General features: G+C 46.5%; 1 protein-coding gene across 1 annotated transcript in view; it reads right to left on the bottom strand.

Moving 5' to 3' along the window:
• PITPNB (phosphatidylinositol transfer protein beta) overlaps positions 1–23,228 on the bottom strand; it is a 374,371-nt gene that overhangs the window by 119,513 nt on the left and 231,630 nt on the right. The window contains exon 8 of the mRNA XM_086943148.1: positions 11,294–11,371. Within this exon, the coding sequence (XP_086799274.1) occupies positions 11,294–11,371 (78 nt within the window). The remainder of the gene's footprint in view (positions 1–11,293; positions 11,372–23,228) is intronic.

A 23,228-nucleotide genomic window follows, 5' to 3' on the forward strand; every position in this document is an offset into this window, starting at 1 on the left:
ACTTCCAACAAACTCACTTCCGTTATCTGACCACACGACTCTAGGCATTCCATACCGAGGAAAGTATTCCTTCAGTAGGATTTTCGCAGTAGACAAAGCAGTATTGTCTTTGAGGGGATAGGCCTCAATCCATCGGGAGAATGCGCAAACCACAACCAAAACGTATTTCAGGTTATTGCATCGCTCCATATGGATGAAGTCCAATTGGATCACCTCAAAGGGATACGAAGGAGGAGCAAAACTGCCAGGAGGAGTTGGGGTTCCTTTGCCAGGATTGTACATTATACACACCATACAATTCTTCACCAAACGTTCAGCACACTTAGTAATTCCATCATTCTTCCACACATCAGCCAGCAACTTGCAAATACCTTTCGCGCTAATATGTGCTAACCCATGTGCCATTTGCACAACGGCCAGTACATACGCATCAGGCAACATCCATCTTTTCTGATCCGACAAATCAATCCAGCAACCATTCACATCCAACCTTCCCGTACTTTCTTTCCACTTCATTTTTTCAGTGTCGGTGGCCTCATTCTGAATAGCTTTCACACTCTCTATGGTATTTTCACACATACTTGATTCTGTAGGCCACCTAACCGAACTCGTCACATACATTCGAGTGCTAAGGTTCCGGGCAGTCTCCTTAGCAATCTCGTCTGCGAACGCATTACCACGACCAACATCATCCGTCACTTTACGATGCGCACTACACTTAACAATTGCAACCTGTGCAGGCAAAGTTAATGCATCCAAAAGATCGTTCACAAGCTGGCCATGCTGTATTTTCGTGCCATGCGACGTCAAGAAACCACGTTCTCGCCACAATCGTCCAAAACTATGTGCTACACCGAAAGCATACTGACTATCGGTGTACACATTCACACGTTTACCTTTTGCTAATACACATGCTCTAGTAAGAGCAATCAGCTCTGCAGCTTGGGCAGAATTCTGATTCAATCTCGCAGTCTCAACAACAGTATTCAATGTCACCACAGCATAAGCAGTAGTCACATCACCATTCGGCAACTTAAAACATGACCCATCCACATACAGGGTGCCATCCGGGTCTTCCAATGGGGTGTTTTTAAGGTCCACACGACCTTTTGTTTCCTCCTCTGTCCGCAAGTAACAGTCATGTTCTGTTACTGCATCTGACTCTGCACTAATTGGTAACAAAGTTGCCGGATTGAGGACATTACAACGTTTTATCTGAATGTGGCTTGCCAAGAGCGTCAATTCGTACCCAGACAACCTCGCACTCGTCAAGTGCTGAGTTTTCGTACGATTCAACAGAGTATCGACTGCATGCGGAACCATCACCGTAAGCATATTATCCATGACCAATCCTGCTGATTGTCGGATGGAGACCGCAGCTGCCGCAGTTGCTCTCAAACAACTCGGTAATGCTCTAGCTACTGGGTCTAAGGTCGAGGAAAAATATGCACATGGACGCTGTTTACCACCAAAAGGTTGCGTTAAGACACTCAAAGCACAACCTTCCCTCTCGTGAACATATAACGTGAACGGCTTACTGTAATCAGGGGTACCTAACACAGGAGCCGAACACAATGAATCACGCAGTTCAGAAAAACTTTTCTGGCATTCTTCCGTCCATGGTAAAGGAGTCGAAACATCCTTACACGTAAGAGCCACCAATGGTTTCGCTAGCAATGAAAAATTGGGAATCCACTGCCTGCAGTACGACGTGATACCTAGAAAGGCACGCACATCTCTTTGGGTTTGTGGCACAGCCATGCGCGCAATCGCTGCAATTCTCTCTGGGGTCAATCTCCTTCCCTCCTTTGACAATAAGTGACCTAAATAGGTTACTTCTTGACAACAATATTGGAGTTTAGAAGGTGACACCTTGTGATTCAACTCACAGAGATGTTGCAGCAACGACACTGTAGCAATTTTGCAGATGTCCTGAGTATCAGCAGCCACCAATAAGTCATCGACGTATTGGATTAAAGCCGCACCAACCGGCAACCTAAACGCATCTAGTTGACCCTTCAAAGCTTGACTGTAAATCGATGGACTTTCACAGTAGCCCTGAGGAGCGCGTTTGAACCGGAAGCTACGTCCACCAAGAGAGAAACCGAAAAGGTCCCTACTCTCTTCGGCAATCGGGATGCTGAAAAACGCATTTTTCAAATCAATCACCGAAAACCATGAAGCAGTAGCTGGAATCAGAGTCAGTAGCGCCGTAATGTCAGGCACAACAGGGAATTGAGGAACCACAATTTTATTTACCTCCCGTAAATCGATAACAAAACGATAAACAGGTGGTTTGGTAGGATCAGTACGTTTAAGAATGGGCAGTACAGGGCTATTGCACACGTTTCCCCGAGTTTCTTCAATGACATCTTTCTCGATCAAATCATAGATGATCGTTAACAAAGCTCGTTCACCATCAAGGGAGATACGGTATTGGGGAATACGTGGCAAGCGCACATTAGATTTCAACTGAACAACATAAGGGGAGATATCAAGTAGGCCCACATCATTTGGACCCGTCGCCCACAAAGACGCAGGAAGAGAATCCAATTCCGGTGGAAGCTTATCGAGAGACAAGTACATGGGAGAGACTACTCTCTCTCCGAACGTAAGCTTTACACCCGCAGGAGAACAATACAAAGTCGCATACAAACGTTTAAGCAAATCCAGACCCAAAAGATTTTCGCCACAACCAGTGGTCAAAATCAATGGAGCTTCGAGCTCACGAGGCCCAATTTTAAGGGGCAAAGGGCACGAAACTGGATTGCTAACGGGGGCGCCAGAGAATCCAACGGAAACATTTGTTAAGCCAGACAAAGGTGCGCCAGGGAGTTTCGAATGCATGATAGAACTTTTCGCTGCACCAGTGTCCAACAGAAAAGGCTCAACGACGCCCGATGTAGCAACTGCGACGTAAGGCCCTCTCTGATCAACCGGAACTGATACCACTCCCTCTCCTTGTCTTTGGCTGTCCTAGTAATTACTATCGTCAGTTCCCTGATCGACGTAATAATCGTCTACATTATACTGCGCAGATCGTCCTTGCGATGATCCACGTTGATCGAAACAGTTATTAGAATTTGATGAATGGTCAGAACGGTCGTTCTGAGCACCACGACCTCTACCACGTGATGCGTGCTGTGCACCACCACGACCTCCTCTAGACGAAGTACCACTAGTACGGTCATTCAAAGCAGGACAATTAAATTTAATGTGTCCCTCCTGTCTACAATAAGCACATTGATTGTACCCTAATGAAGATCTTTGGAAAGAAGAATCATTACGCGGCTGCGATCGATTCGATTGCGACTGTGATCTATTCTGTTGAGGCGCATTCTGATTAGAACGCGGCGGATATGCTTGTTGTAACAACACTTTAGTTTTTAGCTCTTTCGTTTTTTTATCAGCACGGTCATTTTCCTCTTTTTCTCTATTTTCGTAATATTGTGCCGTAGCCAATATCTGAGCTGAGGTAGAAACAGCCCACGCACTTTCTGAATTTTTCAATTTATGGCTCAAGTCGGGCAATAAGTTCGACACGAATTTATCTACAAACAACCTCTGTCCACCCTCAGTACCCATATCCTGTCCACTATGATCAACGAATGTTTCCTCGAACCTCGTAAAGAAGTCTGAAACACTCTCATCTTTCTTCTGCTTACAGGCTGACAACTTGTCCCAATTTACCTTCATAGCTGGCATAAGTGTTTTCATTAATGTAATGATTCGCTGAGGAAGAAGTTCAATCAACTGATCGGGTTTAGTAGCAGCCACTTGTCCCGCGTCTGCCGCTGTAATGGCAGCCCAATCACCACCTAATTCATTCGCATGATCTTGGTGACGAATCTTGGCCCATACCGGTTGTGGTACGACATTGCCAAACAACATGTCGATATCGGCCAGATTCATTATCGTAGCGTCTACGAGCTGCGACAATTCCTTGTAATATCCAGCAGGATTTTTGCGAGGATCAGGCAAAGTTTGTTTCACCTGAAGCACTTCCGATCGTTTCCAAGGGAGGTGTATCCACACTCTCTGGAAATGTGCCGCCACTGGAGCATTAACATTAGTATTATCAGCGGGTATCCAAACTGGCGGAACTTCACGCATAGGATATTGGCCAGACCCATCTCCTTTCTCAATGTCCTCAACGAACAATGCATGAGGAATAGGAGCGGGACGAAGAGATAGCAACCGCTCAATAGCGCGTCGGACATTAGTGTCGACTATCAGTCCACTTGCGAACTGAAGCCGAAGTTCAGACAGGGCGGACAGCACCTCGTCAGGCGCAAAGGCCACTATCTGATCATGTAAGAACTTGCACATTTCATCAAACACATATCTCTGAGTTGGTATGTTGAATTGATCAAACGTTTCGAGGACAACACGAGGTGGATTTCTAACAGGGTTTATCATCCAACCCATCGCCATATTGTATAGCGCAACACGTTCTCTATTACCAGGAAGCTGACTACGTCTCTGAGGACCATCAGAACCAGCAGACCCAAAAACAGGTCCGAGCGACTGAAAGAAGTTTGTCGCAAGGGGAGAATCACGATTACGAGTAGAGGGAGAAGAGTAAGACACAGGACTAACAAGAGAAGGAGTAGAAACATTAGCAGCAACAGGGGTTAACAACACAGGAGCAGTAGCGGGAACAGGAGTATGTGGAAGCGGAGGAGCAGTAGGAATAGAACCAGGCAAAGGAGCAGGAACAGTCGGAAGAGCAGGTGCAGGTTGAGGAACAGGTGGAGGAATAACAGGTGGAAGAACAGGTACGGCAGGGACCACAGGAGCTGCGATACCCTGTACGTACGGAGGTGGCGACTTCATAAGATAAGACATTAAAGAATCCTCAACTGCCTCTTCCTTCTTATCCGACTCCGTAGGCAAAGCAGGATAGCATTTGTCTATGGACATACGCTGTAATCTCTCAAACACTTCCTTATCCTTATCCTCCTTATCACGCTGAAACTGCTCAGCTTTCTTCACTATAGTAGCAACAGTATCTCGCTGACTACGTTTATTTTGTCTGATCTCTTTCTGTCGGGCTTCTTTGCGCCAAAACCGAAAGGCATCAAACATGGCCGGCCTTGATTTACGTTCGAACAACTTTATTTCCAAATTATCTAAGATCGACGCTTCGAAGCTACCGTGAGGTGGCCAACGAAGATCGCCGTCTTTCTTTGTATATTTTATCCAATAATCGTTAAAAGCAATCGGGCCTAGCCCATGTTTGCTATATAAATCATAAGTAGGAGTTCCAACCGGAGGTATCGGACACGAGTCCTCCAGCAGGGAATCCGCACCACAAGGTCTAAAGCAACTGAACAAAGTACTACGACCAGGCATCTTGCACACTAGCCGAGTTTCACAAACTTCAAGGGTTACGGGATTTCAAGATTTACCGAGTCCCAGCAAAGAACAAAACCCTCGGTCTTTGGCGGCTGCAGTCGTCAAACAAATACAACAACAACAAAATACGCTAGCAAAGTGTCACCGACAAAAACACTCACACAGCGTGTACAACAAAGACACCCGCTAAGGTGTCTACAACAAAAACACTCGCTAAAGTGTTTACAACAAAGACACTCGCTAAAGTGTCTACAACCAAGAACTCTGGGAGCGACCCACAAATACTTAACTCAAAGATCAATGGCGTCCTCAGGAAGGCCCGTCAATCGTCTCGCTATACCAAGGTCTACGCCAGGCGCCAAAACAGGTCTACAGTCAGGGCAGCAGTCCGTCGCAGCCGTTAGGAGGCGGGAATCTTCGCGGGAAAAGTCTTCGGGCCACTTATTTCGACAACAAGATCGATGAAGCGGGGTGCACCTTCCCTCGGAGATTTCACACGAAGTTCCTCACGATCGTCGGGCTTGGACCGGTACCACTGATGAAGCCCCACGTTGGGCGCCAACTGAAGGACTGGGTTCTTTTGGACCCAGCGGTGCCAGGGCACAACACCTGAAACCTTCGTGGGTAACCTGCTCCGGCGTACAAGTCACAGAGACACGGGACACTTCCTTCGGCGTCAAAGAGTCAAGGTTTATTTACTGCAGGGAACACAGAAGTCACAGGAAGTACATCGAGTGTAGTTCGGGGAGACTGCTTCAAATTGTATTTGTGGATCGCTCCTTTTATACAGTTTTTACCCATAGGATAACATGATACACAATAGTTTACAACCTGGTTCCCACAAGTCGCTCTCAGAGGGGTCGCTTTGGTCACTTTGAAACACATAAGGTCCGGAACATAAGTGCGGAAACATTTGGCGGTTCCCAACTGTAAAAACCCATCTTCCCACCATTAGCAAATTCCAATCAGCAGTAAAGTAGATCGAAATAAGAACGAAGACAGGTGTAGAGGAAGACGGAGACAGTGGGGAGATCGGAAAGGGTGTAAAAGGGGAGTGTCGAGAAGCACGAGATACAGGCATCAAAGGGACGTGCCTAATGAGATGCACGGCTGAGACAATAAGCCCGTGCGGCAAGATGAGCCTCGAGCGGCGCCATCTGCCTTACAGTAGCATCCCCCTCGTCATAAAGGCACTTACAAAGAACATGTGTCTTCCGCCATATCTTGGGAGTCCCAGGGTCGCGAAGCGGACAGCGTCCGTTCGCTGGCTACTTGAGGGCAAGAGACAAAATGGATGCCGTATCTAAGATGGAACCCGTGGGTACAGATGACAAACCCACGTAACAAACGAACGGTTTAAGTTAGCACAGCGAAACTGCGCACACTTACTAAACTCGTCATTTGCGGTTCATAGATACTAGACTCGCCCATATTCGTGCGAGTCGAAAACACCACTTACAATTGTCACGGAACCTCACTACCCTGTTTCTCACCCTGTACCTCTATCAATATATCATCTAGCTCCAATCTCTCATTTAACCCAAAACCCATACCACCACTATTATCCCCAAAATAACCCTTTCTAAACCCTTCCCTCTGACTCTTTCCTCTCCACCTACCTTTCACTCGTCTCAAGCCTCCTCCTACTGCTACGAGCACAAAAACAACAACAAAAAGTTCTAAATCCTTCCTTCTTCTATCCCTCCACTATACTTTTCAATAACAGACTAACATGTCCACTCAAATTAATTTCATATTTCACTATGCTAATTCACCACTAATCCTTTAGCGGTTCCGGAGCAGCATGCTACTTGCGGTGCTATTTGCCGAAAAAGCATGTTGACGCCTCGTTACGGGTAGTAAGCACTATATCAATGCAATTACAATAGAATACAATACAATTGAAATTATAACCCCATTGTCTGCAAGATAACTGCATTTGTGACTGTCTTGTTTAGTAGTCAAATTTAGCAATATTCTGTGGTTACTGGGGTCCCTAGAGCTTTTGGCTCTGGTGCCACTGCACCTGCTGCAAAATTCACATTATGCCCCTTTTGAGGGCTAGGTAACTGCAATTGATTGTGGCTGCCTGTTTAGTAGTAAAATATAGCAATATCAGGCATTTAGAGAAGTTCTGACAACGTTTGGGCCCAGTGCCACTGCACCTGCTACACCATTCAAATTATGACCCTAGTGCCTGAAAGATAACTTCACTTGTGACTGCCTGTTTAGTTGGAAAATATAGCAATTATTAGTGTTTAATGGGGTGCTTAGAGCTTTTGGTCCAAGTGCCACTGCACCTGCTGCACTATTGAAATCATGGCTCTAGTGTCTGCTAGATAACTACACTCATGACTACCTGTTTAGTAGTAAACTATTGCAATATTTGGTGTATGTTATGACAACTTTTGTACCCAGTGCCACTGCACCATTTAAATCAAGCATCTTTTAACTGCAATTGTGACTGCCTGTATAGTAGTAAGTGCAAAGAAAGGTACTGATACTTGAATAGGAAATGCCACAAACGTTCTAAGGCTAAAGCATCTGCTTTACACTACAAAGTAATATCAAGCATTTGTAATGCAATATTTCTCGCATTTTGTAGAGTTTAAGATATTGGCATTGTAAATGTCAATGCCTATTATTTATGTTTTAAAAACCAACATGTAAATAAAAGGCATTGTCATTTACAATGTGAATAGCTCAAACTCTCGCAAATGCGAGACCTATTGCATTGCCACAGTGAAAGTGTACACCCCATTTTCCGCCAGCGGTGCAAGAACTTCTAGGTGCTTTCTTCAGTGAGCAAACATTCCAACTCACCTAAATTGGCCTCGTATGTTGATTACCTGTTGGTGATCCTATAAATTTCAAATTAGCTAATGCACATAATGATACTGGTAAGTAGAACCCCAGCTATTTCGTAGAGGCGTAACGCCTCCAGTTAGAAATTGTTAGTACGCAGGTGCGCACGGTCAAGCTTAAACTTTGCCCATAATCTATTCCCTTTCTTACCTCCAAGTAGTGCTTTGGAAAAGGAAGGCCTGCTCCTCTGTGACTCCTTGTGCTTATTGGGAGCAGAAGATAATGCAGGCCTTGGGCCTCCCAGTACAAAGTCTAAACCTTCTCAAAGTAGAGCTGGGCTGGCCCTCTGTAAAGCTGCAGACCAGTGATCTACCTCAACAAGACTGGCTTGGGGGCCCTTAGCAGAAAATGTGAGGGCACAAAACAATCTTCATATAGGCACGGGCATGACTTGATGCTGTAGGAAAATAATGCTCCATGGTCTAAAAGTTTACTTTGCAGAACTGCCTGTAAAGCCCACTGATTGACAGCCAATAGACTTGAAAAATAGTGTTCCATTTAAAAAAAATAAATTCTATGGGTGGACTAAGCTCCCAAACCACCCGATGTAGGGCCGGGCTTGCACTGCGATTACCTGCACTTACTCGCTGTACAATAAGGCTGGTAACAGACCACTTTCAAATCCTACTTTGAACTGCAGCCGAGACTCCTGCCAACAAGCAGAGTAGAACCAATTCTAGTATGTGATAAATAGAGTGGGTGCAAATGTGGTTGAATGAATGCGTGGGCGTCACAGTATCACAAGGCACGTCTATGTGGTTGTGTGCATGTGAATAGTGTATCAATCTTTTATCCAATAGTTTTCTTCAACACTCGCCATATTCAGAATTAACTAAATGCCTCCCAACATTTAGTTGATACTCTTTTGACGCTGGAGCTGGAATAACATATGTGGTTCATAACATTGGATATGTTCATGTTTAATACTAAGTTTTGTATATGATGTAAATCTTTCTAATAATGTGTTTTGCATCAGATTAATGTATGAATTCATTTGCTGATTGTCATGTTGCAAACTGCTGCTAATCATTTTTCCACAGTGTCTAAGTCCGTTTTTGTCTTAAGTGTTTGTTATTGTGAATTGTATATACGTGTAAATTCATGTGTGAATTGGAAAAGTCAATGTTTCTTTTTCAGTCCCCAAAAAATGTTTTGATTAACTTTTAAAGAAACAGGAATGGTCTAATAAAAATTCAATTCGGACAGATAAAAGAGTTGACTGTTCGTTACTCCATGAGTAGTAGGAGTGTACTGTAGTACAGAGCCGGGTTCATTGTTTTGTTTTCTGAACTTTCTAAAAGTGTCATTTTAAAAATTGTAATTTAAAATCGGACTTCAGCGTAATGCAATGCCATGAACACCAAACATGAACTGGTTACCTGCTCCAATTTGGTAATTACAGCTTATTAAATGTAATACAGTAACTCCAATGTTATCCTTTGGGAGAGGTAGGCCTTGCAGCACTGAAAAACTAATGTAAGTGTTTTTCACTGCCAGGGCATGTAAAACTTAAAATTACACTTCTTACTTTTTAAGTACATTGTATTCTGCCCTATGGGATGCTTGGGCCTCCCTAGGGGTGAATTATATGGCTTAAAAAGGAAGGTTTGGGTCTGGCAAAAGGTTTATTTTGTTAGGTTGAAGTGGCAGTTAAAAAACCGAAATACATAGGGGGCAATGGCAGGCCTGAGACATGTTTGAAGGGGCTACTTAAGAGGGTGGAACAACTAGTGCAGCAGGCCCACTAGCAACATTTAATTTAGAGGCCCTGGGTACATGTAGTACCACTTTACTAGGGACTTATAGGTACATTAAAAATGGCAATTGTGCATGAGCCAATGTTTCCATATTTTTAAGGAGTGAGCACATTGACTTTAGCACTGGTTATCAGTGGTAAAATGTGTAGAGTACTAAGGTCAGCAAATACAAGGTCAGCCAAAACAAATTGAGGAGGAAGGCAAAACATTTGCCGGAAGACAACCCTAAAGATTATAGGGCAACAGAGCAAATTTACTACAACAGTGGTTTCATGTTAGACAAGCATAGGTGGCAACTTTTAACCCCTTCCATGCTTCTGTCGGCCAACTGCTGTTGCGAGCACTACCTCCGTAGTGCTGTGCATGTCCGTTGGCCGACGCGGCCCCACCCACTGCGCTAAACCGCCACGCCGTGGCGAATTGCAGCCGCGGTTAAGCGGCTAAGGACTGCTAGGTGTCGGGTTGAGTAAGAAATCGGATTACTCATCAAAAGAATCCCAGGGTTCTGTTCCTGAATTTGATATTAGTAGATCTGAATTTATCTGAAATCTGGGTAACAACAGCATCAGCTTGTATGTTCAAGAAGCAAATCTCTTTTTGTTTTGATCAAAGAAAAAAAGATGGATTGTCATGCTTTTTTCAGTCTTGAAGACATCGTAATTTTGTAGCACATAAAAACAGGATATTTGTGCTTTACTGTTTCTTTGTTTGATTATGGTGAATATCTTCATGCCAGGCATGTTATTTATTTTCAATAATGAATTGGCTTAAATTAACCTTCAAATGAATTTTTACTTACTCACTATGATCATATAAGTTAACTCCACATAAGATTGGATGAGGAGGCAAAATGTTCCTAATTACACGACACAAATCCGAGAAAGACAAAACAAAATAAACTAGAACAGAAGCAGGGTCAGGACACTTTAGACATCACCCACATGAGTAACAAATATACGTAGATATAATTATACTCTTTTCAGGGATGGTTTAGTGGATGTGAAGGCATCAACAGCTGCCATCTTTGGATAGAGTTTGGTATACTTTGAGTACTGACGTGCATTTGATGGGGCCATCTCTGTATCTATTTTATTGGACTTTAAAAACCCATTTATAATGCCTGCTGTTGATTACCACATATTTGCAGAAGCAATCTAAGACAAAAAAGCTTTGACAAAGTCAGCAAGTTTCACTGGCAATTCACACTGGGTTTGCCAGTGCTAGTTTAATTTTACTACCCATCAATTCGTAAAATTGCATGCATTTTGATGAGCATTACTTTTTTGGTAAAATAACAGTCTGCAATACAGTACCTTCCAATTAGGTCCCAAAGGTCCTCGGTTAGTCTTTACAGACTGAAACAATGACGGGTCTTCATCAGCCTTGTAATCCTGCACGATAAACCAATGTAATCAGGCAAATAAAAATTAGACAACAATGTTACAGTACAAATGCTTGATTGAAAAATAATATGAAAGAGGAGGTAAAAAGTTACACTAAGAAGTACTGGCAGCAGTGCTCTAACAAAACATACAACTGTCCAAATGGAATATATGTTACCTTAAAGAACACAAAAATAAGGAACAAAACTAAACATTGGTAATCACATCTAAAACAGTATTACAGAAAGTTCCATACCTTGTCACTGACAAGGAAACACAGAAACATGAAAACGTATCTGCCAATTATAGGGAGTGGGACTGTAAAGTCACAGTTTGCCATTCTTTCCGAATAGGTATTATAAACAGAGGCTTCATTACAGGCTAAGGCTTAAGAAAGGCACCCACTTTCTCAATAAAACGGACAAAAATCAACAATTAATATGTTGTTCTACAAGTAAATTAAAGACAAAAAAGCTCTCAAATGCCAGGTTATATTTGCAATTGAACAAAAAGACTATTTATCACATCATCAGCAAAATTAATGGGAAGACAAATCGGACGCTGTAACCATCCACAAAACAGCACAGCCTTGATGGACGGTTCATCCAAGCAACGGTAAACAATGAAACACAAATGAACCCAGCAGCTGAAAGAGTTGACCCAAAGCACATTGTATGCTTCTGTACTTCTCCCTCTTATTATTTTTGGGAAGAATTTAAGAGATAAGGTCTTCCAGACAGCTTAAATTGCATGCCTGAAATTCAGACCTAAAAAGAGTATGGTCCCACTACTGTGAATTCCATTATCTTTAGCATTCATACATGCCTATGTATATTCAAAAGAGAGATATGTTTTATTTCGAACAATGTTCAGCAGGCCAACAAATCATATTACATAACACCTTTCTTGTTTTCGATTAAAGCATCCACCAGCCCGCTAACCTGGAATAAATATCACATTTCTTATGAAAGAGTCCCGCGGGTTAGTGTGCCAAATCAAATAAACACTGGCAAAGCCAATGTGTCTCTCCTTCAATAAGCAACTGCTGACGTTTTGAGAAGGATCCGTCAACAACTATCAAAACTATGACAAAAGTGGAGAATGCTCCATTAATGAAACACTATGTGAAGAAAACTCATGGTGCAGGATAATATGAAATGGATAGCCCTAAACCTGTGGCACAAAGGAAAAGGTGAACGGATGAAAATGCTTTGATGCATAGAAAGGTTCTGGTTCTGGGAGGTCCATATTGGTATTATTTGTCAGAACAGCCCTAAGCAGTGTTGCAGTAGCAGTGAAACTGGGCGATCAATTCTCAGGAACGGAGTGCCAATATTAGTTGACATAATAAATTTGGAATGACATAATACATTTGGAATACAATTCAGGAAGTGAGATATGCGGGAAAGGGATGCATCGAGCTGTGGTGTGGCCACGATGGTGCCATGGACGGACGCTAGAGATGGAGCGCCGCTCCTCGTTAGGCCAGCGTCATTTATGCTGTGTCTATCCCGCAACTAAAGTCATCTGAGAAGGCCCTGGTTTGCCACATCTGCTGGGGGCCCCCATTGGATACCCCGCCATGGATGCGGGGATGGCCTGAGGCAGGGGCTGGGCACGGGCATGATAATCTCCAAGGGCTGTGTGTTCGTGGTCCCTGATGTCCGCAGGAGCTGGATGACCAGGGGGGCTGCAGTGACGCTCTGCTGGGGTTCCTTGACCCTGGCTGACTACATGGCAATCTGCTGGGCCAGCTCCTGTGGCCAGAGACGGTGGCTGGAGACCCGCGACGGAGGCGGCCTTCGGGGCACCTGGGCACTCTAATGCCACTTGAGCCTTGGCAGTGACTCAGAGGATGCATACCTGGTGTGCCCAGACTGGGCTATTACGTGTGCGGAGGCTCCACAGCCGAGGTGGAGAACTCTGAATACATACATCACATTATATTTTACTTACATTAGGTACAGATACATTACATGTATTATGATTTACTTATATTGTGTAGTACGTTGTATAGTACTGCAAAGCATATTACAAAGTGCACTCCATATGGGCCATTCTCACTGCGGCAGGACGGAGTGGGGTGAGGTCTATCTGATGTGTTGGTGGGCTAGTGTGGGGTCCCTGCGGTTGTTCGAGTCTGAGAAAGGCCCCCTCCGGAGAGCTGGAAGGGGCACCTGAGGTGTCCTGTGTGCCGTGGGGAGGCCTACTCCACTTCCCTTCTAAGGAGATATGCTGAAAACCTATGGCGGGGCAGGCTGGGAGGCGAACAGTGGCGGCCTGGTGATTTCTGCTGGAAGCTCTCTGGCTCAGAGTTATCTGCATTACCTGGAAGAGTCAACCGCAAGGGGCAGAGTCAACCTGCAGAGTGAGCTCCTCTGCAGGACAAGGTCCCACCTGAGGAGGCGTGGCTGCACTGGGATGGTGTACTGTCACTGCAGCAGATGTAGGCAGTACACATTACTTTGTATAAACATCTAAAATAATATTATGTTAGGAGAAAAAATAATAATAAATTAAAAAAAATCATATTTGGTCTACATGTACATACTTCCATTGTGCATCTATGTACTTTCCATGTACTTGGATCTGTGTGTCTGTTACTTTTCTCCTGAAAAAGCATATCCAATGCACTACCCTATTTCTCATCCTGTGCCTCTATCAATATCTTTAATCTACACATGCTAATCTCCTTTATGTATCTATCAGCTAGATGCATCAAACAAAAATCCGCTCGCAAAGGGGCAAATTCTCAGAATCAGCCCCTTTGCGACCGGTATTTTTGCATTTGGGATGCATCATCCCAAATGCAAAAATCGCAAATTGCAAAATCATCAAATTGCGATTATTTGCATTTAAGGAATCTCAAATTGAGATTCCTTAAATGCAATGCATGAAATTTTTAAAAATAGCGAATTCGCTAATAGGGCACGCAAATTACCATGAAGTACAACTTCATGGTAATTTGCAAAAACGTTGAAAAATGCACTAAAGTGCATTTTTCAAAGTTTCATGTTGCGCACACACATGCCCTAAGGGCATGTGTGTGTGCAAAATATGTGCACATATCAATTTCAGGGGTGCAACAGGGTGTCCTTTGGACACCCCTGCACCCTTGAAATCGCAATCTCAATATGCGAAGCGCTAATTGCGATTTGCAAATTGAGATTGTCTTGCCATTCATTCCTATGGACCTCTAGGCCCATAGGAATGAATGGGGAGGTATTCCTTAATTGCGACTCGCAATTTGCGAGTCGCAATTAAGGAATTCTAAGAAATCGCTATTTTTTAAGTGATTTCTTGATGCATTCCATTTTGCTATTCCTTAATAGCGAATCAGTATTTTTCGCTATTAAGGAATCGCAAAATGGCTTGTTGATGCAGCTGGGGGTATATACTTTCAATGTACTTATGGATCTATATATTTATCACTTTCTTCTAATTTAGCATTTCCAATGCACTACCCTATTTCTCAGCCTATACTTCGTTCAATATATCTTCAAGCCCAACCTTCTGACTCATCTCAAACTTCTTTCTACTACTCCTTCCAATGCACTACCCTATCTCTCATCCTATACATCTATCAATATATCCTCTACATCCACTCTCTCATTCATTCCAAACCCCATACCACTACTATGATGGCAAAAATAACCCTTTCTAAACTCTCTCCTACTCTACCCCTCCTTGCAACATCCGACACCTCTTTTTACTATACTGATCCCCTAAAACAAACCTTTCTAAACTCTTCCCTCTGACTCCTCCCCTCCAAAACTCCCTTTTACACATCCAAAAGCCTCCTTCTAATGCTATGACCTAAAAACATGTTCACTTCTCAAAAACCATATTCAACTATACTAATATACTGCCCAAATAACTGAATAACATATCCACTACTCAAATTACTTCATATTTATACTATACTCATTTTCAACACTAATCCTTTATGGGTTCCGGAGTGGCGTGCTACTCGCCAGAAAAGCGCTTCAACACCCATCAGGAGAACAAGTGCTACATGAATGCAAATCTTTCTTCCCCTTTTATCCCTCTGCTATTCTTCTCACTCCAAGTAACTGACTAATATCCACCACTGAAATTACTTCATATATCACCATATTAATTCACCACTAATCCTTTATAGGGTTCCTGAATAGCGTGCGTCAACAAGTGCTATATAAAAACAAACCTTTGTCCTCCTCTATCCTTCTGCTATCATTCCAAATCCAAAAAACTGACTAACCTATCCACCACTTAAAATGTACTTGCATGTTTCACTATACTAATTCAACACTAATCCTCTATGGGTCCCGGAGTAGCGTGCTACTCGCCGAAAAAGCGCTTCGACGCCTTGTCAAGGGTAGTAAGCGCTATATAAATGCAATTACAATACAATACAATTATCGTGCTGCTGGTCCCTACATCAGCGTCAGCTAGGCGGACATCCTCTAGCGCTCCCTGCCCTCACTTTGGATATCAGGACTCTCCGGGGATCGCAACCTCACGGTTGCTCACATTGTTAAGCTCAAGTGACTGTTGTTGGTGTCTCCCTGAGGAGTGGGGGAGCCCACACGGTTGACTGTGGTAGGTTGGGACTGAACAGGCATGGTTCGTCCTAAGGCAACCAGGCTCCCACATCAGAAGTCAACCATGGCCATGCTGGGGGCCACACCTACCCATGTGGATCCGATTAAACAATTGGAGTGCACGCTGGAGAACATACCAGCATGTTTGACAAAATCCCGCAAGCAATACAAGACTCCAAGACTGCAATGGAAGCCCAGCTGGGAGCCATACAGGTTGTGATTGGCCTGATGTGGGCAGACTACGCCAAGCTGGTGGAGCGAGTAGACGAGGAGTCCTCCTCACTGGCCTCCCTTAGACCCTTGAAGAGGAACATACAGGAACAGCTAAAGGCTCTCAGGTTGAGGTGCAGACACTCCAGGCCAGGGACGAGGCTGCGCAGGGACACCACAATAATATCCGCTTGTTAGGCTTCCTGAAAAAAGCAGAGGGCCCAAACACTGAGCTATTCCTTGAAGAAAGGCTGATGAGCACAGTTCGGGCTAATAAGGTCGCAAAGCTCTGCTCAATCAAGAAGGTGCACAGGATCTCAGGCGGCATCCCGGCGCCGGGGCCCTCACCGCGTCAGATTATAGCACCTTTACTTAATTTTCAAGACCAAGATCAACTACTTCAGTTATTCAGAGCAACAGGCCCTTGGACTTTTGATGGCACTAAGAATATCATGGCATACCCAGATTACACCTCGGAGGTCCAAAATCGGCGTAGTACCCTTGCAGCAGTTAAGGCCCAACTCCGTACCCTGAATCTTCCATATGCCCAACTGTTTCCAGCTAGCCTGCGTGTGGTGGATGCTGGTACCACACACTTCATTTCACCAAAAGAGGCCTGGTAATGGCTTCATGCTAAAGAGGTGCCCAAACAGCCAAAGCCTCGCAAGGGAGATCAGCTGGGCTGGTCAGAGGGCAAGTCCTGGCACGCATGCCACCCATGCCACCACCCACGCAGGCCCGCAAACTCACCCCTCTGAAGAACAAGCTGCCCTGGAGCGAGCTCTGGTGGAGCTCTCTACCCATGGCATGAACAGGTAACGAGCGCGAGCCATGGGCACTGACCTAGACCCTGAGCTTGTGACTCTTGACTCGGGCTCCTCCGAGCTAGGGTAACTGCAGACTCCGGTTGGTTGCCCCCAACAAGACCCCTGGATTCCTGAGGTGCCACAGGTGGTGAGTCACTCTTGCTCTTGTTGGATTTGGGGAGGTCCTGGCCTGCCTGCTCGTGTCTCTTTGGGCCCTAGCGGAGACCATGACTTTAGACTAGAGACATTGTGATTGTAATCAAACAATCATGGCATTGTAAAGCGCACTACTTACCCGTGAGGGTCTCATGGCGCTGAGGGGTGGGGAATGCTGCTACTGCTCAAAGAGCCAGGTCTTGAGGTGTCTTCTGAAGGTCAGTAGGTCTTCGGTCTGCCGTAGGTGGGTGGGGAGGGTGTTCCATGTCTTGGAGGCGAAGTGGGAGAACGATCTGCCGCCAGAGGTCGCTCTTCGGATGCGGGGGATTGTGGCGAAGGCGCGGTCGGCGGAACGGAGCTGGCAGGTGGGGATGTAGAAACTGAGTAGTTTGTTGATTTATGCTGGGCCGGTGTTGTGGAGAGCCTTGTGTGCGTGGGTGAGGAGCTTGAAGGTTATCCTCTTGTTGACGGGGAGGCAATGCAGGTCTCCCAAGTGGGGTGTCATGTGGCTGCGGCGAGGGGTGTCGACAATCAGGCCTGCAGAGGCGTTCTGGATGTGTTGAAGCCGTTTCAGGAGTTTGGCAGAGGCTCCTGCATAGAGTGTGTTTCCGTAGTCCAGTCTTCTATTGACGTGGGCCTGGGTGACCGTTCTTCTCGTGTCGGTGGGGATCCACTTGTAGATCCTGCGAAGCATGCCGAGGGTGTTGAAGCAGGAGGAAGAGCCGGCGTGGACCTGCTTCGTCATGGAGAGGGTGGAGTTGAGTATGACCCCTAGGTTGCGTGCGTGGTCGGTGGGAGCGGACCCCAGTGCCGTCGGCCACCAGGGGTCGTCCCAGGCCGACGGGGTGGGTCCGAGGATGAGGACCTCAGACTTGTCCGACTTCAGCTTCAGTCGGCTGTTCCTCATTCCTTCGTGGAGGTTGGTTTTGGCGGTGTGGGGGTCCTTGGTGAGGGAGAGGATCAGCTGGGTGTCATCGGCGTAAAAAGACTATGTTGAGGTCGTGCAGATGGACGACGTGGGCGAGCGGTGCCATGTAGATGTTGAACAGCGTTGGGCTGAGGGATGAGCCCTGGGGTACGCCGCAGATGATCTCAGTGGCTTCAGAGCAGAAGGTAGGGGGCTGAGGGGGGAAGGCGGACGCTCTGTGTTCTGCCAGACAGGAAGGAGGTGGTCCAGTCCAGGGCCTTCTCTTGGATCCTGGCATCGAGGAGGCGTGTGCATATGTGCAGTGGCAGACCGTGTCAAAGGCGGCAGATAGGTCCAGAAGGATCAGGGCTACGGTTTCTCCGTTGTCTAGTATGGTCCTGATGTCATCGGCGGCAGCGATGACGGCAGTCTCAGTGCTGTTGTTGCTGCGGAAACCGGACTGGGACGGGTCCAGTATGCTGTTCTCCTCGAGGTAGCTGGTCAGTTGTTTGTTGACAGCCCTCTCAATGACCTTTGCTGCAAACAGGGGCAGGGAGATGTGCCGGAAGGTCTTGAGGCCCGCCTTGGGTTTCTTGAGTAAGGCGTTGATCTCGGCGTGCTTCCAGCTCTCCGGGAAGGTTGCTGTCTGGAAGTAGATGTTGATGGCTTTCCGGAGATGGGGTGCGATGGTGGTGCTAGCCTTGTTGAAGATGTGGTGTGGGCATGGGTCTGACGGGGATACGGAGTGGATAGTGTTCATGATCTGGATGTTGTCGTCGTCGTTAATGTTGGTCCAGGAGAGTAGGCGGTTGGTGCGGAAGGTGGTCGTGGGGGCAAAGGTTTCAGTGGTTGTAGGTGTGGTCGTGGTGTTGAAGCTGTCGTGGATGTCTGCGATCTTGTGGTGGAAGAAGGTGGCCAGCGAGTCGCACAGGTCCTGTGATGGTGGGATGTCGTTCGTGTTGGAGCTGCGGTTGGAGAGTTCCTTCACGATGTTGAAGAGCTCTTTGCTGTTAGCGTTGTTGTCTAGGCGGTCGTTGAAGGAGGCTCTTTTGGCGGTTTGGAGGAGGTGATGTGTCTGCGGGTGTCGTTCTTGTGGGCAGCGTAGCTGTCCGTTCTCGGAGCTAGTTCCTCTCTAGCTTCCGGCAGGTTTGCTTTGAGGCCTGAAGGTCTTCAGCGAACCAGCTGGCTTTCTTGCTGGTGTGGCTGTTGGAGGGCTTCTTGTCCGGGGCAAGGGTGTTGGCGCAGTCATTAATCCACTGTCTGAGGTTGTGGGCGGCGGTGTCTGGGTCGGTGGGGTCGAAGTGTGGACTCTGGGCGAGGGTGGTGGTTAGCTGGTCTTTGGTGACTTTGCTCCAGCAGTGGCAAGGCATCTGTTGGGTGCGGTGGTGCGTGGTGGGTTTCCGGAAGGGGAATGGATGCAGCGATGGTCGGTCCAGTGGAGTTCGGTGGTGTGGTTGAAGGAGACGTGGGGGCTTGCGGAGAAGATGGGGTTAACCATGTGGCCAGCGGGGTGGGTGTTGTGACGAGTTGTCCGAGGTTGGCTAAGTTGTCGATCAGGGTGGTGGAGTTGGTGTCATTGTTGTTCTCGAGATGGAGACTCAGAGTGTTCCTGTGGAAGAATGCAATCCCTCCGTTCGTGCGGTCCCTACGGGCGATCTTCTAGCCTTCCGGGCAGGCTATGGTGATGTCGGGTGCTGAGGAGGGGTTTAGCCAGGTTTCAGTCAGGAAGGCGACGTCTGGGGTGGTTGAGTCGAGTAGGTCCCAGAGTTCGACGGTGTCTCTGCGGGCGGAGCGGGTGTTGAGAAGAATGCATCTGAAGTGGTTGGCTTCTTTCCTGTTGGTGGGTTGGTGGGACGGAAGCTGGTGAAGCTGCAGTTCCGGCAGGAGAAGGGGCCTTGGGTGCGCTTCGGGCGGCCAGGAAGCAGGTGTGTGATCGTCTGGTGTTGAGTGCGTGGAGGGAGCTGGCATCGTAGTAGTGTTAGGTGAAGTTTCGGTCGCGGGAGCCAAGGGTTCTGGTGCTGGGCGCGGTCCAGGTGCAGACGGGCGCAGACAGGCTTGCCTTAGGCACGCCTTCAGCACGGCCACGCAGCGACCGCCATTTAAGTGTAGGTGGGAGGGAGGAGCGGCGAAAGGGCGAGCGGGGGGCAGGGCCGCAGTGAACGCAGGGGCGGGAATAACGGGCGAAGAAAGGGTACCGAGGCAAAAGACAGGCAGGGGGCACAGTAACAAGGGAAAAAACAAAGAAAATAAGCTACATGAATGGGCCTGGTGCAGGATGCGAGGGCTGTGGCTCCCATATGAAGTCCTCCTCTTGGTCTTCTCCTCTGACATAGTGGTCCGCATGGACATGTTCTTGTTGCAGGCAAAAATGTAATATCAGCTGCACTGTTTGGGGTATTGTGCCATGAGGCCAGAAAGAGTTCAGGCCTGGGATAAGGGAGTTGTTCAATTCACTGGTTTGATTTTGGTTTCTTTTTTACCCTTTGGTTGGTGAGGAGGGCGGCGGCGTGGCTGGGGCAGGTGCGGGGGGATGGGTGGGGAGTGCCGTTGTTTTTGAGGATCTAGGAATGCACTGTATGCAAATATGGCTGTTACCTTTAGAGCCTTGACATGGAATGTCCGAAGTATGGCAAACCCTGTTAGGAGAGACAAAATCTATGCCTATATCAGAAGGTAGCAAAACCAAATGGGATGATGGACGGAGTGTTGAACATTGCAAGCACTCACCCCCAGTCAACTGACCTGGGTTTAATCCATCATCATTCTTTAGCTCACTCCGCCACCCCAGTTCAGACATGGCCATATGCAAATCAGTCTGACCCTGTGCCTCATGGGAACCGTCCAGCCCGAACTGCCAAGCCATGTCTTCCCTGGACCGGAAACAAGCATCCTGGGACTGGTTTCTGGCTAATCAGCCGTACAAACTTGCTTTCAAATGAGGAACAAGTGCTCGCAAATACAAGCGCAAGCTCCTCATTATTCAATTAGCGCTTGTATATAAGGGTGTTCACTGAGCTGGTCCGTTACCTCCACTCCTACTCGGAAGCTGATCGAGGTACCGACGGACAGGTAAGCCCTTGGGAAACCCCTGATTTGGAGCGCTTTGACTAGTGTTTAGGTTCTAAACTTTTGCTCAGCTTTGATCTCTCATGGGCTCAGAGCTTTGAACTAACACTAAAGGATTTAAATTAATCTATATACCAATATTTCTGAAATTTTACCCTGACTAGCACTGTGCAGCCTATGTCCTGGTGGGGAGATGTTTTTAAGAGACAACTGAATTATATGTTTATAGATGGACACACAGGACTTAGCTTTTATACCGCAATGTAATACTCACCAGCGGTAGTACATACAAACTAAGCTGTTTTTTCATCTTAACAGAGCAGGGCCTCATTTTCCCGAGCGGGTGCCGGGTGAGGTGAGGTTACTTCCCACAAAACGCTGGGTAAGTCATATAAGAATCAATGAGAAGTAACTTTGACATTTTATGTCCAGGATCAGGAGGATTTGTGCCTCTTGATATGTGAGGAGTTAGTTTGCTCCTCACCCTATGTGTGTTTTATGTTCTATTTTCACTGTGATTTTGAGATTATCGTGGATATTTATGATACAAAATTGTCTGTATTATCTTCCTTTCCTTCAGGAATAGGACGAGTTATTTCACTTTCCACCAGCTAATATTGGGGCTCCAAGTTTCTGGTAGGAGAATGTATTTTGTTTACAATTACACTGTAAAATTGTTCACTCTGCAGTAGCTTCTTTCCATCACGGTCCTGAAGAAAGCTGGATATCTTTGCTCCGTAAGCTGAAACATGTCGACCACACTGCACAGCGCCAATATATAGTTATATTTTCAAACTATTAGGCGTTTTTTAAATCTTAACACTAGCGCAGTTCCTAATAAACATATTTTCTGCACTAGTAGTTAATTTTAATATCACACACCCTTTTTTTCACCGAGCACTGCAAAACTATCAGCACCATTCGAAATACACTGTGGCTAGAAGGTTACCCCGGTCATCCATCTCTGCACCATCATTAGATGGGATTGGGCGAGATTTGGATTTACCATCCGTATCCCACATGATGAGATTCCGCCACAATGGTGGGCTGATGGGAGTTTCTTCAGCCTAGTGTAATTCTTCTATCCACGCTCTCGCCTGTTACATGTTCACAGAACAGCACACTCTTTTGTGACTATATACCTCTTTTTTGATTATTGATATTATGGTTTGGGTTGTGAGGTGTGATGGTCTATAAACCAACCCATTTAGACCCCCCTAGTTTTCTATGTTTGTGTCCTGGAGTTGTATTCTGCAGCGGCCAATTACAGCGGCCCATGCGATGGCTGGCTGGTGATGTGGCTGAGGACGGTAGACTTATCTGGGCGAACTAAGGGAATGGGCAGGCTTCCAAGTACGGCCAAGCTTGTTTGAGTTTGTTACATGCAACCTCACAGTGCACTGGTCCCTTATGCACCTCAGCTGCCCCTCTGGAACGTGCCTGCTCCCAAAGCTTTACTGGTTGCTCACGATCCTATCCCCTGGTGGGAGGCAAAGATTACTGTACAGGGAGACCTGTATGAAGAGGGTACTCCATTGTCGTTCTAGGGCCTGAAGGAACTCCATGGACTGGGGCCTGGATCCTTTCTTACAAATAACGCAATTATGGCCGCAATCAGTGCGGTATGGTGGCTGGGACCGGCTGAACAGCCACTGCACTCAGGTCTGCAGTGCTTTTTAACACATGGTTTAGGCCGCCGGGTGGTGTTGGCGCTGTCCACTGCACTGCACACGGGTCGCATCTACCTTATGCCATACCGCCTCCACAAATTGTTTCCAGAGGCATCTCCAGGCTGCCCGCTTTGTGGACATGTAGATGTCACACTTAAACACATGGTATGGGAGTGTCCTTCGTTGCTGCGGCTTTGGACCCCGGTGATGAAACAGGTGTCGATGGTGAATAATGTACAGCTACCTCTACACCCACTCCTTTGTCTTTTGGGGATCACGCAGCACATCAAGCGCAAAAAACACTACCTAAAGCTAATGAATCTGTTGAGAGTCCTCTTTAAATGCTTAATTTCTATGGCTTGGAAGGCCCTCTACCCTCCCAAGCTCGATGATGGCTCCAGGTGAATTACAAATTGGCTGTGGCGGAAGAAGACGCAATGACACATGATCACCTGCTGCAGGGATGCG

This window comes from Lissotriton vulgaris, chromosome 11, assembly GCF_964263255.1.
Source record: "Lissotriton vulgaris chromosome 11, aLisVul1.2, whole genome shotgun sequence".
Lineage (NCBI taxonomy): Eukaryota > Metazoa > Chordata > Amphibia > Caudata > Salamandridae > Lissotriton > Lissotriton vulgaris.